At 48.0% G+C, this 16,050-nt stretch overlaps 1 protein-coding gene across 3 annotated transcripts in view; it reads right to left on the bottom strand.

The window, feature by feature from the left end:
• Positions 1-9,469: 9,469 nt before the first annotated feature.
• Kif1c (kinesin family member 1C) overlaps positions 9,470-16,050 on the bottom strand; it is a 28,778-nt gene continuing 22,197 nt past the window's right edge. For all 3 annotated transcript variants that reach the window (XM_008855940.1, XM_017795056.2, XM_008855941.3), the window contains 5 exons: positions 14,868-14,951; positions 14,162-14,348; positions 13,974-14,046; positions 12,522-13,133; positions 9,470-10,680 (listed from right to left, as the gene is read on the bottom strand). In XM_008855940.1, coding sequence (XP_008854162.1) covers positions 9,997-10,680; positions 12,522-13,133; positions 13,974-14,046; positions 14,162-14,348; positions 14,868-14,951 — 1,640 coding nt within the window. In that variant the 3' untranslated portion in view covers positions 9,470-9,996. The remainder of the gene's footprint in view (positions 10,681-12,521; positions 13,134-13,973; positions 14,047-14,161; positions 14,349-14,867; positions 14,952-16,050) is intronic.

Here is a 16,050-nt window from a genome sequence, read left to right as displayed (position 1 = left end):
AATTTTAAAATATTTTTAAAAAGAAACAAAACAACCACCAAAAAATAACTCAGTCCTCACAACAATATAGGCTATTGCCGTTGCTTTTGGTTGCCCACCATTTCTAGATGGTAAGATCTGATGGCTGAAGACACCATACACTTTGGTTGGAGGACACAGAGAAATCAATCTGGAACTGACCTGGAAACTTCCTCCCTCCTGGAGAGTTTTCAGAGTGCCAGAGGTTACTATACAGGCAAAGAAAAGATATCAATGATCTTACCTGGTGCTGGACCCTGCATGCTCACTGATGTATATGTGCTCACTGGTGCAACAATGGCATGACTGTTATGGGGGTAAACAAGTACTTTCTGATTGGCTATGAGGCCTGCTCACAGGAGGGAATTCATGCTTGAAACTATTAAAGCTGATCAAAAGTCCATGGTTGGGAAGGTCATAGGCCCTAGGGATAGGGGACCCACTACTGTTGTTTTGCTAAATGGTCATGTTGTCAACTGCTTGCTAAATATTTATGTTTATACCCATAGATTTGTGCTACTCTCTACCTTGGTCAGAGGAGCTTCTTTTTGCAATTAGGTAGCAGTTAATGCCAGAGACTCGTAACTGGTCCAAGTATTGAGAATAAGTGACTGAATGCTCAGCTCTAAATGGAGTATCTATATCTCTTCTCCTCCCACCAAGGCTGAGGGGACATCTTGGAAGAGGGGACAGAAAGAATGTTAAAAGCCAGAGACTAGGGAGATTCTGTGACACACTGTCTTCAGGACATGATGTGGCCTTTGTCATGCACTCACAGCAACTGTGGTCACCTACACAAGACCCACACAGGATCAAGCCAGGCAAAATTCCAGCAGGGTTGGGGAAGGGGCTCACAAGGTCCCACTCCTAGCCAGAGCTATTGGCAATTGATGGCTGCTGGGAGAGGGGAGAGTCCTTTATTTTTCTCTTGACAGTGTGGCTGCTGGTAGGTTAATCATGCTCCAGTGGATGGGACCACACTCATGTGTATGCAGGCAGCACTAATTGGACTCCAGGAGGAAGAGGAGGAGGAGGAGGAGGAGGAGGAGGAGGAGGAGGAGGAGGAGGAGGAGGAGGAGGAGGAGGAGGAGGAGGAGGAGGAGGAGGAGGAGGAGGAGGAGGAGGAGGAGGAGGAGGAGGAGGAGGAGGAGGAGGAGGAGGAGGAGGAGGAGGAGGAGGAGGAGGAGGAGGGAGAGGGGTAGGAGGAGGAGGAAGATGGGGAAGAGGAAGAGGAAAAGGAAGAGGAAGAAGAAAGAGGGAGGAGGAGAAGGAGGAGGAAGAGGGGAAGGGGAGGGGAGGGAAAGGGAGGGGGAGAATGTAAAGTTAGGAGGAAGACATGTTGGGGGTGGGTCTGGGGGAAGTTGGATGGGAGTAGGGATGGAGATGATCAAAATACATTGCATACTTGTATGAAATTGTCAATGAATAAATTAAAAATATTTTTTGATTTATTTATTTTTACTTTATGTGTATTGCCACATGTACATAAGTGCATCATGTTGTACAATGTCTGTGGAGGCCAGGAAAGGAAGTCAGATCCCTGGAACTGGAGTTATGGATGGTTGTTAGCTACCATGTGGGTGCTCGGAACCAAACCTCGGTCCTCTGCAAGAGCAGCCAGTGCTCTTAACTGCAAAGCCATCTCTCCAAACCTCTTCTTTTTTGAGACAGGGTCTTACTATGTAGCCCTGGTTGGCCTAGAACTTGCTATGTAAATGAGGCTGCCTATCAAATTCATAGGATATGCCTGCCTCTGCCTCCCAAGTGCTGGAATTAAAGGTGGGAACCACCATGGCCAGCTTTAAAAATATTAAACAAACAAAAACAACTCAAGTGGAATACAGTGGCAACTCAGATCTTCCACTGCCCGGTCTCAGGATTATTTCACTATGCATCAACTGCCCTATTCACCAGAATATTCACCTGTTTGTGATTCTATGGCTTCTCATCTTAGGACTCCCTAAGGCTCTTGAGTCAGAGCCAACAGCCTTCTCCCTGGGCTACTTCCTTCAGGTGGAGATAAAGAGACATCTAGCACTTGCCAACAGCCAAGAAGCCAAAGGCAGTTCTGGGCAAGTCACAGCCTCAGTCTCCTCATTTAAGCTGCTCTTCTGGCAGGTGTCACACCCACCTTGATATGATCATTTTATAAGCCGCATGATGCTTCTCTCCTGATAGACTGAAATCTCAGAGGAAAACCTGGTTCTGAGTAAGAGGGTAAAGACGTTCATTCTGTAACCTCAAGGAGCACAGTCAAGGAGCTGGCAAGCCCCCAGATTATCACTGCATCATCATATGACAGTACAGCGATAGAGGTGTACCCAGGGTAAGCTTGAGAAGAAAAGTGTACTTAACCACACTGAGAGAATCAAGGTTTCCTGTGACAATGGCAGCTAGGCTGAGACTTGCAGGTGAGTGGGAGCCAGCCAGCTGAAAAGGCTATGAGGTGGGCAAGAACTTCCAGAAAAAGAAAGCCATGAAGGCAGGCAGCAGTGTGGGGTCCACAAGACCCATAGGTAATTTAATGAGACTGAAGCAGGAGAGGTCCGGGCTTTATAGTATGTGTGCGTCTGTGTATGTGTGCACATGCAAGAACACACCTTGGTGTCATCCAGTGTACATAGGAAAATATTTCCTACGTAATGAGTCTTCCAGAAATATTTTAAGAAACAAACATGAGCTAGGTGGACATGGTGATATACACCTCTAGTCCCAGCATTTGAGAGTGAAAACAGGAGGATCAGGAGTTCAACGCCAGCCTCTGCTACACAATAAGCTCCAAGCCAGCTTAGGCTGTGTGAGACCTGCCCCACGCCCTCCCCCCCGAAAAAAGAACAGAAAGAAAAGAAATGAAATGTTCTCTAAATTTCTTCCAGGCCTTGAAAATCAGCATTACTGCTTAAGATTTCTCTGAGATTTAATTCTAACTCCTCTTCCTTCCTCCTCCTCCTTCTCCTTCATCTCTTCTTTATCCTCCTCTTTCTCTTTCTTTCTTTTTTCTTGGTCTTTTTGAGATAGGGTCTCCCTGTAGCCCCAGCTGTCCTGGAACTCACTATGTAGACCAGGCTGGCCTTGAACTCACAGAGATCTGCCTGCCTCTGCCTCCCGAGTGCTGGGGTTAAAGGTGTGCGCCACCACGCCTGGCTTTCTCTTTCTTTTAAAGCCCAAATAATTGTTCAACAAAAGTACTTAGCCAGGTGGGCATGGTGGCGCACGCCTTTAATCCCAGCACTTGGGAGGCAGAGGCAGGTGGATCTGGCTTTTTAAAAATGTGGGTTCTGGCTGGATGTGGTGGTGCACCCCTGTAGTCCCAGCACTTGGGAGGCAGAGGCAGGTGGATCTCTGTGAGTTCGAGGCCAGCCTGGTCTACACAGCGAGTTCCAGGCCAGTTGGGGCTACAAGGAAACCTTGTCTCAAAAAAAAAAAAAAAAAAAAAAAAGTAAAATGCTGGTCATACAAGCATAACCACCTGAGTTTGACCCCCAGAACCCACATTTTTTTTTTTGTCTTTTTGAAGCAGGGTCTCCCTGTGGCTCCGGCTGTCCTGGAACTATGTAGACCAGGCTGGCCTTGAACTCACAGAGATCCACCTGCCTCTGCCTCCCAAGTGCTGGGACTACAGGGGTGCGCCACCACACCCAGCCAGAACCCACATTTTTAAAAAGCCAGATATAGTGGTACATGCTTATAATCTCTGCATTGGAGAGACAGAGACAGGCAGACCCTTGGGGCTCACTGGATTGCCAGCCTAGCCTTCTTGGCTAGCACCAGGCAAATGAGACATCCTATCTCAAAAAAGCAAGGTGAACTGAGGAATGAACTGAGATTACATCTGCAAACACATAGACATGTATGTATGTGATACACACACTGAGTCATGTATAGCCTGCACTCAGGGGGTAAAGGCAGAAAGATCAGGAGTTTAAGGGCAGCATGAGTTGTAGAGTAAAAGAGAGAGAGAAAGGCAAGGAGGGAGGGGGGGAGGGAGGGAGGGAGGGAGGGAGAGTGAGTGAGAGAGACTGTTATACAGTGGGCCTGAACTCTGAGCTCAAGTATCCTTCCACAAAAGATTTCCAAGTATATTACCAAGTTTGTAATGTCAAACTTCATCATCTATGGGCTTATTTTCTAGAAAGTTTACCCCATGGGGGGCTTATATTTGAGGAGAGATTAAAGATGCCTTAAGGTTAAAACTGTGGTGTTTGACTGGTTTGCTCTCGCCCAGGGGAGTTTCTCACCAGACCCTGTACGGCAGACTACAATCAGCAGAGGTAAGCAGTAAGGCCTTTTCCAACTACCCTCAAGGAGAGAAATCAGACCAGTGGAAGCAGAAAGCAAAAGATAAGGACACAAGTGTTTGGGCTTGCCTCCTTACCTGAGGCCAGGTGTTCCCAAGAGAGGAAAGGACGGAGGGATGCTGACAAAGCACAAGGCAAACGCAGAAGGCGGCACAATTCATTTGGGATGATATCCACACAGACTGGAATATGTCCCAGACTTAGGAAGAGGAGTTCATCATGCTCAACTATTCGTGCAAGGATCTCCCAAGCATCACTCCAAGGCCAACCCAGTCCATCACAAACCTGTGAGGAATTGGTGTCTACCCTCCTTACCCACTCTCAGCAAGATAATGTTAAAGCCTGCTGAGAAATCATTCCGCGGAACCTGCGCCTTTTCTCCCCCTGGCGGACAATGGTGGAACAACTGAGCTTGGGTAGTTTGGGGGATGGTGGTTGGGGGGAATGCCTGTGTTTGAAAAAAGTTGAGCAGTCAAAGGGCTATGGCATCCTTTGAGACTGGCCTCTTTTTGTGGCCTCTTTTCTTTCCCAAGATTTATTTCTCAACAGCTTGAGTTATTAGACCTCTTTGACAGAGGAAAAAATTGAGGCCCAGAGGTGGTAATTTACCCAGAGTAGCACAGTGAGGAGGCTGGAGCCAGGCCAATGAGCTCCAATGTCCCTTACTGCATGAGTTTCTTACCCATAGGGGAAGGAGCCTGGACTTGGAATGAGAGTTGCATCTCCTCAGCTGAGAAGGCTCTGCAAAGAACCCAGAACAGTTCCCACAATCACTCCCCCCAAAAAGCCTCTAATGGCTTTTTGAGGAGACTCGCTGTAGCAACCACCCATGATCCTTTCCTAATACTCCAGCTCGTTGGCATGAGAACTTTTCAGTCCAGACCCCAGGTCTGGGCACCTAGAACCAAGCTATAGTCTAGGAGTTACTGGAGCTCCCAGCAAGACCTTCCCAAGTATCTGAAAACATAGCCATTCTCCAGGAGGAAGGGAAAAGGGAGGAACAGAGGAAGGAATGAGTTGAGGTGAACATCCTCGATGACCTGGCAGGTTAATAGCTCCTACATCTCTGAGAGTTGTTTAGGGATGAAAGTTTCTACTACTCACATCTAGTGTACAGACACTTGGATGACACACCCCATCCCAAGGATACCACAGCCTCTTCTTGCCTTTCAAGAATGACAGTGGATAATGGTGTGAAAATATGCACACTAAGGCAGAGGCTGCTGGTCTTTTACCTGGAGAAATGAACACCACACCACCTAAACCAAGTAGCCAGAGATGTTTTCGTTTTGCTTTTCAAACAGCCTCACTGGCCTAGCTGGCCTGATACTTGCAATGTAGCCCAGGATGGCCTCTGACTTGTAGCAATTGTCCTACCTCAGCCTCCCAAGTGCTTGATTTACAGTTGTGTTGCCACCAAGTCAAGTCAGAACATTAATGAGGCAGCAGAGTGCATGGAATATCAAGTTAATGCCAGTGAGCCATACTGGTGTTAAGTAGGAAACTTAAAACCAGCCTGGCTTGGGTAGGGTGCCTTATAATTCTCCTGGCATGTGAAGAGGACTCCAGTGATTCACGATTCCAGATTCTGTAACAGGATGGTGCATAGAAGGTGATTTGTCAGAAGGGGTGAAACTCTGGGGACAGTAGGAACATAGGTTCTGATGCTGCTTCAGGACCTTTAAAGGGGCAAAGCAGGGGCCAATGAGATGGCTTAGCAGGTAAAGGCACCTGCCTCCAAGCCTGACAACCTGAGTTCAAGACCAAGGGACCCACATGTTGAAAGGAGAGAATCGCTTTCTGACTTCTACTTTTGTACACATGCACACAAAATTAAAAATGTAACCTGACTGCAAGATTGAGGCCAACCTGACCTACATAGCAAGTTCCAGGCCTGCTTGGGCGACAGGGAAATCCTGTCTTTAAATAAATAAAAATAAGAAAAAGGGCGAAGCAGCCTGGAGTGATGGCAACACCTATAATCCCAACACTCAGGAGGCAGAAACAAATTTGAGGCTAGCCTGGTCTAAATCGAAAATGCCAGGCCAGCTAGGGCTCCACAGAGACTGTCTTAAAAACAAACAAAATAGCCAGGCGTGGTGGCACAGGCCTTTAATCCCAGCACTCGTTAGGCAGAGGCAGGCGGATCGGATCACTGTGAGTTCAAGGCCAGTCTGGTCTACACAGTGAGTTCCAGGACAGCTGGAGCTACAGGGAGACCTGTCTCAAAAAGACCAAAAAAAAAAGGAAATCAATCCAAATTAGAAGCTATCAATGTAGAAAAGAATGGAAATTGTGGGCTAGAGAGATGGCTCAGCAGTTAAGAACACTGGTTGTTCTTGCAGAAGACCCAGGTTCAAATCCCAGTACCAACATGGCAGCTAACAACTGTCTGTAACCCCAGTCCCAGGGGATCTGACAGCCTTTTCTGACCTCTGTGGGCACCGCACGACATGGGTGCACTTACCTACATGCAGGCAATACATGCATACACATAAAAATAAATAAAATTTTAAAATAAAAGAATGGAAATTGTGAGGGAAAAGACATCTCTAAATGTATTCAAGATACAAAACGTATTTAAATAGAAAAAGTTCAAGTGGCAGAAAAGTGAAATGTGTAACTAACTAACCAAAGGGAAGAAGGCTCCAAAGAGAGAAATGAAGAAAAGCAAACTGAATTTCAAAAGAAACCAAGGGTGAAAGTGTAACAGCACCGAAATTGAGTGAGCCAGAAGCAGGCAGATTGGGCAACATCTTGTGATTCTAAAGCAGGCTCATAAACAATGGTTCTCACTTCTTCATAGGGCAAAGGGGGAGAGATCAGAAACTACAGGTGGGCTTGTAAGATATACTTCAGTCATAGGAGAGGGCAAGGCAATGTGGATTCAGGAAGGAGCTCCATCCAGTGTCCTGGAGGATGGAGTCTGGGCCTTAGTCAAGCTGGTCTGGGTTAGAATCCTAACTTTGCCACCGAGAAACTCTGGGCAACTCACTTGATCAAAACTGTCTTCCCATCTGAAAACAGGGAAGACCTACTCAACAGGGTTAAGGACAAATGGGGTGCATACATTAGGTTGGCACATGTACAGGAGATGAATGGCACTTCTGTGAATAAAATCTAAATGTCCATCTGCTCTATGAAAGATTGATGTGGAAAACTGAAGTCAATCTTTTAAAGAGAAATACCTATTTACACAATGCAATCTTTAGGGAAAAATAATCCAATTATATCTGAAACTAGGAAGCAATCTTTACCATTTTGACTGACACAACACTGTACCAGTTTGCTCTAACCTGCAGAGGACTTTGTAGTCTATCACTTTCTTGTTCACACCTAGACTCCTCATCCAAGTTATATGCTCCTCAAGCAAACACTGCCACAAAACTATTCATTACATTCCAAATCCTGGATTATGATCAACAGGTTTCTAGAGATCTGGCAGCCAAAGGTTTTAAAATGAAGGTAGCCAATGTCCGGGTGCAGGAATTAATTGCAAACCAAATCCTACCATTGCCCACAGCCCTGGTTAAGCTGCAGTTGGAGCTCATAGTCTGACTACTTGTACTAAGAAGAGAAAACCTCAATTGGGAAGTGTCCTCTATCAGATGGTCACATCTATGAGGCATTTTCTTGATTGTTGAGTGATGTGAAAGGGCCTATCCCACTTATACAACCCAGGGTGGTCCTGGGCTGTACAAGAAAGCAGGGGGACCACAGGCCAGAGAAGCAAAGCAGAATGCAGCACTCCTCCATGGTCTCTGCTTCAGTTCCTGACTCCAGGTTCCTGCCCTGGCTTCCCTCATGATGAACTGTGATCAGGGCTTGTAAGCCAAATAAACCCTTTCCTCCTCAAGTTGGTTTTGGTCAGAGTGTTTTATCATAGCAATATAAAGCTAACTAGGACACAGCTCAAATTTTCAAGTCAGTACAAGTATTTTCCTGAGAACAAGATGAAAACAAAGGACTCCAGGATTTGGCAAGCTTAGGGCAGAGCTTGATAAGTCTATCCTGCAAAATTCTCATCATACGGCATTGGTGTGTGCTTGCTACAGAACATTAAAGCATCAAATCAAACATTAAAAGCAAGCAGGCAGCATCCTTCCTAAATTTTTAAATAAAGTTTTAACAGATTTCTTGGGGGGGGGGACAGACGGGGACTGGGAATTAACTTAAATAGGGTTCTGCTGTACAGCCCAGGCTGGCTTTGAACCTGTGACAAATACTCTCATCTGTCTCCCCACTGCTGCAATTACAGGAGTGAACCACCACACCTAGTGAGAAAGTGATTAAAACTTTTAAAAATTTTACGTATATGAGTGTTTTGCCTGCATGCATATAAGTGTACCATGTGTGTGCAGACCTGCAGCAGCCAGGAGAGCATGGAATTCCCCTGGAACTGGAGTTACAGGTTATTGGCCATCATGTGAGTGCTAGGAACTGAACCCAGTACTTAAGCCATCTGTCTAGTCCCCTAAAAAGTGATTCTTTTTTAAAAACTTGTGTTTTGCCTGCATGTAAGTGCACCACATACATGCAAAGCCCAAGGAAGCCAGAAGAGGGCATCAGATCCCCTGGAACTGGGGTTATAGACAGTTAGCAGCCATGTGGGTGCTGGAAACTGAACTCTGGTCCTCTACAAGAGCAGCCAGTGCTCTTAACCACTAAGCGCAGCTCTCCAGCCCCTAGAAAATGATTCTTAAAATGTTCTGAGGGCAGGTAAGACAAGCAAAATGAAAACACAGAGGTACAAGAAGCCTGACCTTCATTCCCCAGACAGATGGGCTACTTGGGAAACCTTTCAAACAAGTGATTCAATGAGGCAGAAGCCCAAATCCTCCAGCAAGGGACTGATAGGCTGACAAACACGACCACCACCTCCCCTCACATCCCTTCTTACTTTGTACAAGACACTGAGAATATACCATAGGGGAAGACACCCTGGGTAAACAAAAATGAAAAGAATGGGAATGCATGCTGAAGAGGAGGCAGGCTTTACCTTTAAGGAAACAGGATGGAGACTGCCCACAGTGGCAATGTCATGGGGGCACGTGTACAGAAATAGTGTAAGACGCCACACTTAGTAAAATGATGCACTCCACTCATTCAACCTGTACTTCTATTAAAACCCAAGCCAAACACCAACCACAAGCTCCCTGTTTGCTATCCTTTATTAAGAGGTCCCACATTTTCATGGGACCCCAGCCAAACCAAGACAGGTCCCCCAAATATAGCAGGAGGCCTGGAAGGGGAGGGGAATGACATGATCCCACCACACCTCCTTGGAAACAGAAAACCCATCACAAATAGACAGACAAGGGCTGGGGGAAGAGAACCCACCTCACTCTTGGTTCTTTTCCCTTTGCACCCACTCAAAAAGAAAGTCAAACACTGGCTATGCAGACCCCAGCCCCCCACCCCACCCATAGCAGCGTTTATAGGAACCCCCTGCGACGGGTGGCCCCGAGGCAGCTTCCTCTCACTCTTCCTTCACTTTGGTTTGCTCCTGGCAACTCCGTGCCCTCTTCCTTCCCTCAGCCTCCAGCTCACTCAGCACCTTCTATCACCTACTCGGACCTTCTCTCCTCTGGCCTCCCTGCCCCAGGGCTTCTAGGGAAGCAGCATCTCTGACATCTTCCCAACAAGGGCCCCACCAGGCCCTGTCTGCCTAGCGTGTGGCTCACACTGCTGCCCCACTCTCCTTGAGGTCAGGGGCTGAGCGCTGCCGTCTCATTCGTGGGGGAGTAGTGTATGGCGGGTAGCGGGGCCCTGGGGGCCGCTGGGCTGGGTAAGGTTGGGGCTGCTGGGGATAGTAATTGTGCTTTTTGGGCTGGAAATGCTGGGGTTCTGGCTGTGTTGAACCCCCTCCCCGGGATCGGCCCCCTCCATCCAGGGAATTCCTGCGAGGACGGTGAGACCTTCGGGGACTTGGAGGCCTGCGGGCAGGGGCAGTTGTGGGGGCAGTGACCTCCTCAGGAGGTTGGGGTGGAGCTGGGGTCTCCCCACTCCCCATCCCTGGCCAGGACTCCCGGTGCTGGGGGTTGCTTTTGAAGGGGAAGCGCAGCTTACAGTCGTGGGGGGGCACAAAGCGGGCTGGGGGCCTGCGCAGTCCCCCACCCCGGCCCCCAGAGCCCTGCAGTCCCTGTAGCCGCAGCTGCTCCTGCTTAAGCCAGCGAAGGCGGCCACGACGAAAGGCAGGGTCCTCCTCCATTAGTCTGGACACCCGCTCCCAGCTGGACAGGGGTGGTGAGGGGGGCCGAGCAGAGGGTGAACGGTCATTGGGCACTGCCTCCTCTATTGCCTCCGACCCTTCAGATGGCACCCAGGTGACCATACCAGCTTCTTCATTCTCATCCTCAAGATCCTGGGACAGAAGTAAAAGAAGACATGTGAGGAGAGCTGAGTCCTGAGGGGATGTGGACTTAAGTATGTTAGAAGAACCTGGAGTGATCACATGGGGTCTAGAGTAGAGCTTAGAGGTAACAAAGGTAGCAAGGTGGTTGGCGCACAGGCCCAAGGGCCAGATGGTCTGCCCTCAATCCTGCCTGCCATCCCCTAGCCGTGTAGTCAGTCTTTGCTTGGAATCTCTCTCTTCCTGCAGTCCCCCACCCCAGAGCCCTGCAGTCTCTGGAGTCACAGTGCTCCTGCTAAAGCCATCAAAGTCTTCCTCTAGAAGATAATGATGCCAGTAATAATAGCATCTAGAGCCTGGGTTGCTGGAAGAACTAAAGGAGTTCTATTTCAAATGGAGAACAGAGTAGGGGAAAACAGGAAGTCAGCATAGGGGTGGCCACAGTGAATGCACAGAAGAAGACTAAGAAATCATTTCAGTCAGGGCCTGTAGCAAGTAAGAAGCAGGCTGTCTGTCTGAGGGAAAACCATCTAAGCCAAGGGATCAGCAGGTACAAAGGCCTTGAGGCTGAAGCAAAGCCAGCAAGCTCAAGGAACAACAAGGAAGCCGGTGGAGTTGGACTAGAGCAGGTGAAGGGATGAGACCAGAAGCCATGCTGGAGAGGAAGTCTTTGGTAACCTAAGTCATCAGCTAACTGTCTAGGGTTTCCCAGAGAAGTCAAGCTGGAACAGAGTGGCATCTCTGCCTTTACACAATCCTTGTGGCTGGGCACATAGTAGATGCTCAAATGTTTACTTGTTGAATGAACACATGGAAAAAAGGGACAGGTGACAACACTGTCAATCAGCCCACCACAGAGTGATGGTAACTTAACGACTATGTACTCTCCATCAGTAGTTCTCAAACATTGCTGTACTTTAGAAATCCTGGGAGCTCATGAGATGCAAATCACCAAAGATACAGATTTGGGGGTTGGAGAGATGGCCCCGTGGTTAAGAACACTGGCTGCTCTTGCAGAGGACCCAGGTTTGGTTCTCAGCACCCATATGGTGGCTAACAACCATTTGTAACTCCAGTTCCAGGGGATCAAATGCCCTCTCTGACCTCCTCAGGCATTGCACAACACAGGTACACTTACATACACACAGGAAGTACAGTCATATACATAAAATAAAAATGATTAAAAAAAATTTTTTTAAAGATACACATTTGGTACGCTGGGGGTACATACCAGGAATCTTTATTTTTGAGATAGGGTCTTGCACAGCTCAAGCTGGTCTTAAACTATGTCACTGAGGCTGGCCTTGAACTCCTGGTCCTCTTGTGTCTGCTTCCTGAGTGCTAAGATTACAGGCATATGCCACCAGAATGTGTACTGTGTGTCCGTACAGGTATACTCGTGCATGTGTGTGGAGTACATATGGGTGCTGTTCTGTAGGTGTCATCCACCTTGTTTTCTGAGATAAACAAGAAACTTCTTTGTCTAGAACTCTACAAGTAGATTAGGCTGTCAGCCATCATGCCCCAGGAGTCTATCACCACTCTCCCTAACTGGAATTATAAGTACACACAACTGCATCCAGCTTTTTTACACAGGTTCTAAGAAATCAAACAACTCAGGTCCTTGTGTTTATATGGCAAGCATTTGCTGACTGAGCCCTGTGGAATCTGTACTTTTAATTAGCATTCTGAGACCATGACTCTACCCCCCAAATTCTGTTAAACTTCAATTCCCCATTCCCAAAGACAGAAGGAGAAGGATGTTAGTAAGTGTGGTAGAAGTCTCTGGATCTCAAATGTAAACAAGAGCTAAAGAAGGGGAGAAGGGAGAGCTGGCCAGCAGACTTCCCTACCTGAGTCAGGGGAATGACCCTCTCCATGCGGAGCATACGGTCCCGCAGGGCCTGAAGCTCCCGGTCCTTGCTGCTGTTCTGCAGCTTCACCTCCTGTAGAATCCCTGTCAGCTTGTCGATGTGAGCTCGGAGGTCCTCCACCTCTGCCCCACGGGCTCCTTCCTCACTACCACCTCCGCCACCACTTCCTTCCTCTTCACCCACAGTATCCCAGACGTCCCTGGCTACAGCCCTCCAGGCATCTCCAGGACCCTCAGGCTTGCCATAGGTGCGACACAGCTCTCTCATCTTGAGGGCAGCCAGGGCCTCAATTTCAGCCCGCCCATGGCGGAAGTCGGCCAAGGCCACCTCATAGCATATCTCCTTGACTGCTTGCATCTTCAGGTCAGCCATCGTGGCCCAGCGAGGGTCTTTGCCCTGCAGCCGCCGCCGCTGAGGGATCTGATAGACTCTGCGAGGGGCCCTTCGCTTGCCACTGCTGGGTAGGCCACAGCGCTTGACAATGGTCTGGACTGTGGTGGGGGGCAGCTGCTCCCGCAAGGAGGAAATCAGTCGCCAGCTCTCTTCACAGGAGCGCTTGTCAGAGTCTTCCCCACTATCAGAGTCGGCATACTGGGGCCAGACAAGAGATGGAGAGAGCCAAGAACATTTCAGACTTCATCCTTGTCTCAAAGACATGGGGAAACACCCCATCAGTGTAACTGGACTCAAGATCTACTCTATCTCCTAGGAACTGTGTACCCTTAGAGGGTCTGCTTAACCTCTGCTGGTCTAGACAGCAGAGACACTGACAGTGTGTACCTCAAAGCTATTAGTCTGAAGGACTGACTACCAAGAATAGCAGCTGCAATTCGAGTAGTAATAGTAGTAGTTAATCAAGTCTGGGGTTTTGTGCATATACAGTCATGTGTCATTTAACTACAGGGATGTGTTCTGAAAATGTGTCCGTGATTTCATCATTGTGTGAACATTACAGACTGTATTGACACAAGCTGAGGCAGCTACATATTATCAGGTGATATGATCTCATGGAACCACCCTCGTATACATGGTCTCTCATTGACACAACGGCCACTATGTAGCAAATGATCATGTATTACTACTCAGGATGAGGCTAAAGACTTAAGTCCATTTAAGGAGCAATCTTACATGAACGATATTTGAAGGTGGTACAGATTACTGAGGGGCATAGGATCACTAGAGCCTAAGGAGCCTGGTCAACTGGGAAGAGCTTTAGTTTCCTGTGCATATCAAGGGTTGCTTCCAGTTCACATTCCTCTCCTAACTTTTCCTCCTAGCTGACACCACCGCTAATTCTCCCTATTTCCTACTCGGGTTCAGCCAGGGCACCAAGAGCAAAGCTAGGCTGAGATAATGCCAGCCTCACTCTTCAGTGCCCACTAGCCCCTTCCTAGGCGCTGCCCACCCTTTTGCGCCCTCAGCTGCACACACCAGTCGCTGCTGTTCCAGTAGAAGATCAGCCTCTTCCTTCTCTTTTCGGTACTGATTCTCCAGATCTTGCAGCCTGGGTTCAGACAGAGAGAAAGAGGATCTATTACAGTCTCTGGAGCTACCTCAGCAGGGTGTCTAACAACAGGAGGATGCTGAAGAGCTTAGACTCGTGGGGATCTACCCCATACCTCTTCTCCATCTCCAGCTTAATGTCTATGCCTTGCTGCTCCAGCAGCTCCTTCTGAGCAAAGTTCCAGTCAACAGGCTCAGAGGGTGGTCCTAGGGGCGGTGGGACCCCTCTTTCCCGTTCCAGTCGTGCTTGCTCAGGGTGGTTGAAGCGAAAAACGTGGTTCTTGCCCATTACAATCCTGTTTCCTGAAGATGGGAGAAAGGGAACGCAGACCTGCTCACCCATAGCAGAAAAACTATCCCCATACCCCAGGCACAGAAGGTGTTTCCCTTGATGTTCTGAAGCCCTGACACCCTCTGTCCCACCACCTCCAAGCTGGGAGCAGTCAGACTCAACACACCTCTTACTGACCCCACGAAGCACCTGCTTATTAATTACTAAGGTGACTTGTTGGGGGAGAGGAGGTCTTGGTATCCTCTTCCCGTTTCCCAGGGCAGCAAGAGGAAATAAGACTTCACTCCTTGAAGTCTTACTAGCTCCATCATAGCCCCATTCTGCTTCTGATTTATTTCAAGGTCTTACTCTAGCAGGTGCCCCAAAAGCTCTGCCCCAGGACTTTCTATGAAGGTCATGTCTCAGATCCTTCCTCTACAACACATCTCTTTTTGTGTATGGTACTAGGAATTGAACCTAGGGCCTTGCGCATGCTAGGCAAGCGCTCTACCTCTGAGCTATGTCCCCAGCCTCTGCGACACGTCTTCTACCTGACTTCAGCACCAGCGGCTCCATCACCAGCTTCCCATTGACATATGTCTCAGCTCCTTCACAGGGCTCCAATGTGACCACCACTGAGTGAAGGGAGGAAGGGGAAAGATTAAGATTCCCACTTTGTCTCACCCCCAAAAGCATACATGCACCACCAGTCGCACCCCCAGTACCTGCAGGGGTGCCACAGACCCTCTGGTAGCAGGCAGCACAGGAAAAGAAGAGCAGAAGGAGGGTTAGAAACCCACTATGACTCCCCAAAACCTCTGCAGTGGTTCCCTACTCACCTCCCAGCATGCTCCCCAACTATAGATTAGAAACCTATGGTTCTCAGGTTCCTATAATCACAATGAACTGGGCAGAGGCCTATCACTTTTGCCTTCCAGGAGTCCATTCCTACCTTTCTCATTAGCATTATCCCTGGTCAGGCCTGAATGCTTCCAGTAAGCTCCTAGCCTACCTCTTTCTTTGATGCATCTTGCAAACAGCTGCATCTGATTAATCTCAAGTCACAGCCAACATAAAATAAAGTCAACCCAACTCTAGTTGCGCATGGTAAACTCCTAGTACTCAGGATGCTGAAGCAGGCAAGTTTGAGGCTAGCCTGGGCTACACAATGAGTTCAAGCTCAACCTTGGCTACACAGTAAGATCTTGCTTCAAAACAAAACAAACAACAAAACAAAACAACAAAGAAAGCCAACCCAACCCAAAAGTCTATCAAGAGTTCCTCAGTCCAAATTCCTGAGCCTGTTGCTTACTGGGGCACAAAGATGTACAAGGCACCTCTTCATACCCTTAAGGAGTGGTACCCTATTTTTACAGAAGGACCCCCAAGTCCCAGAGACTCAAGCTCTATGTCTACTTAGCCAGAGACACTGAGCAAGTCATTCAACTTTTGGGATCTTCTATAAACTGAGATGATAAAGCCTTTATTTACAGAGTAGCCAAAAGACTCAACTAAATAACCTATCAAATAATATGCAAATGTCACTTTTTATTATTTACTTATTTATTTACGTAGTTTTTTTGGTAGTATTAGGGACTGAACCTAGGGGTCTGTATATGCTAGGCAAGTGCTCTACCACTGAGCTATATCCTCACCCCAACCTTTTATTACTATTTACACAACAAGTAACAGGGAAACATGGAAACTGGAATAAATTATAACACCAGACAGAGA

Source organism: Nannospalax galili, unplaced genomic scaffold, assembly GCF_000622305.1.
Source record: "Nannospalax galili isolate Female #2095 unplaced genomic scaffold, S.galili_v1.0 scaffold146, whole genome shotgun sequence".
Lineage (NCBI taxonomy): Eukaryota > Metazoa > Chordata > Mammalia > Rodentia > Spalacidae > Nannospalax > Nannospalax galili.
This window is presented reverse-complemented; position numbering and strand designations above follow the sequence as displayed.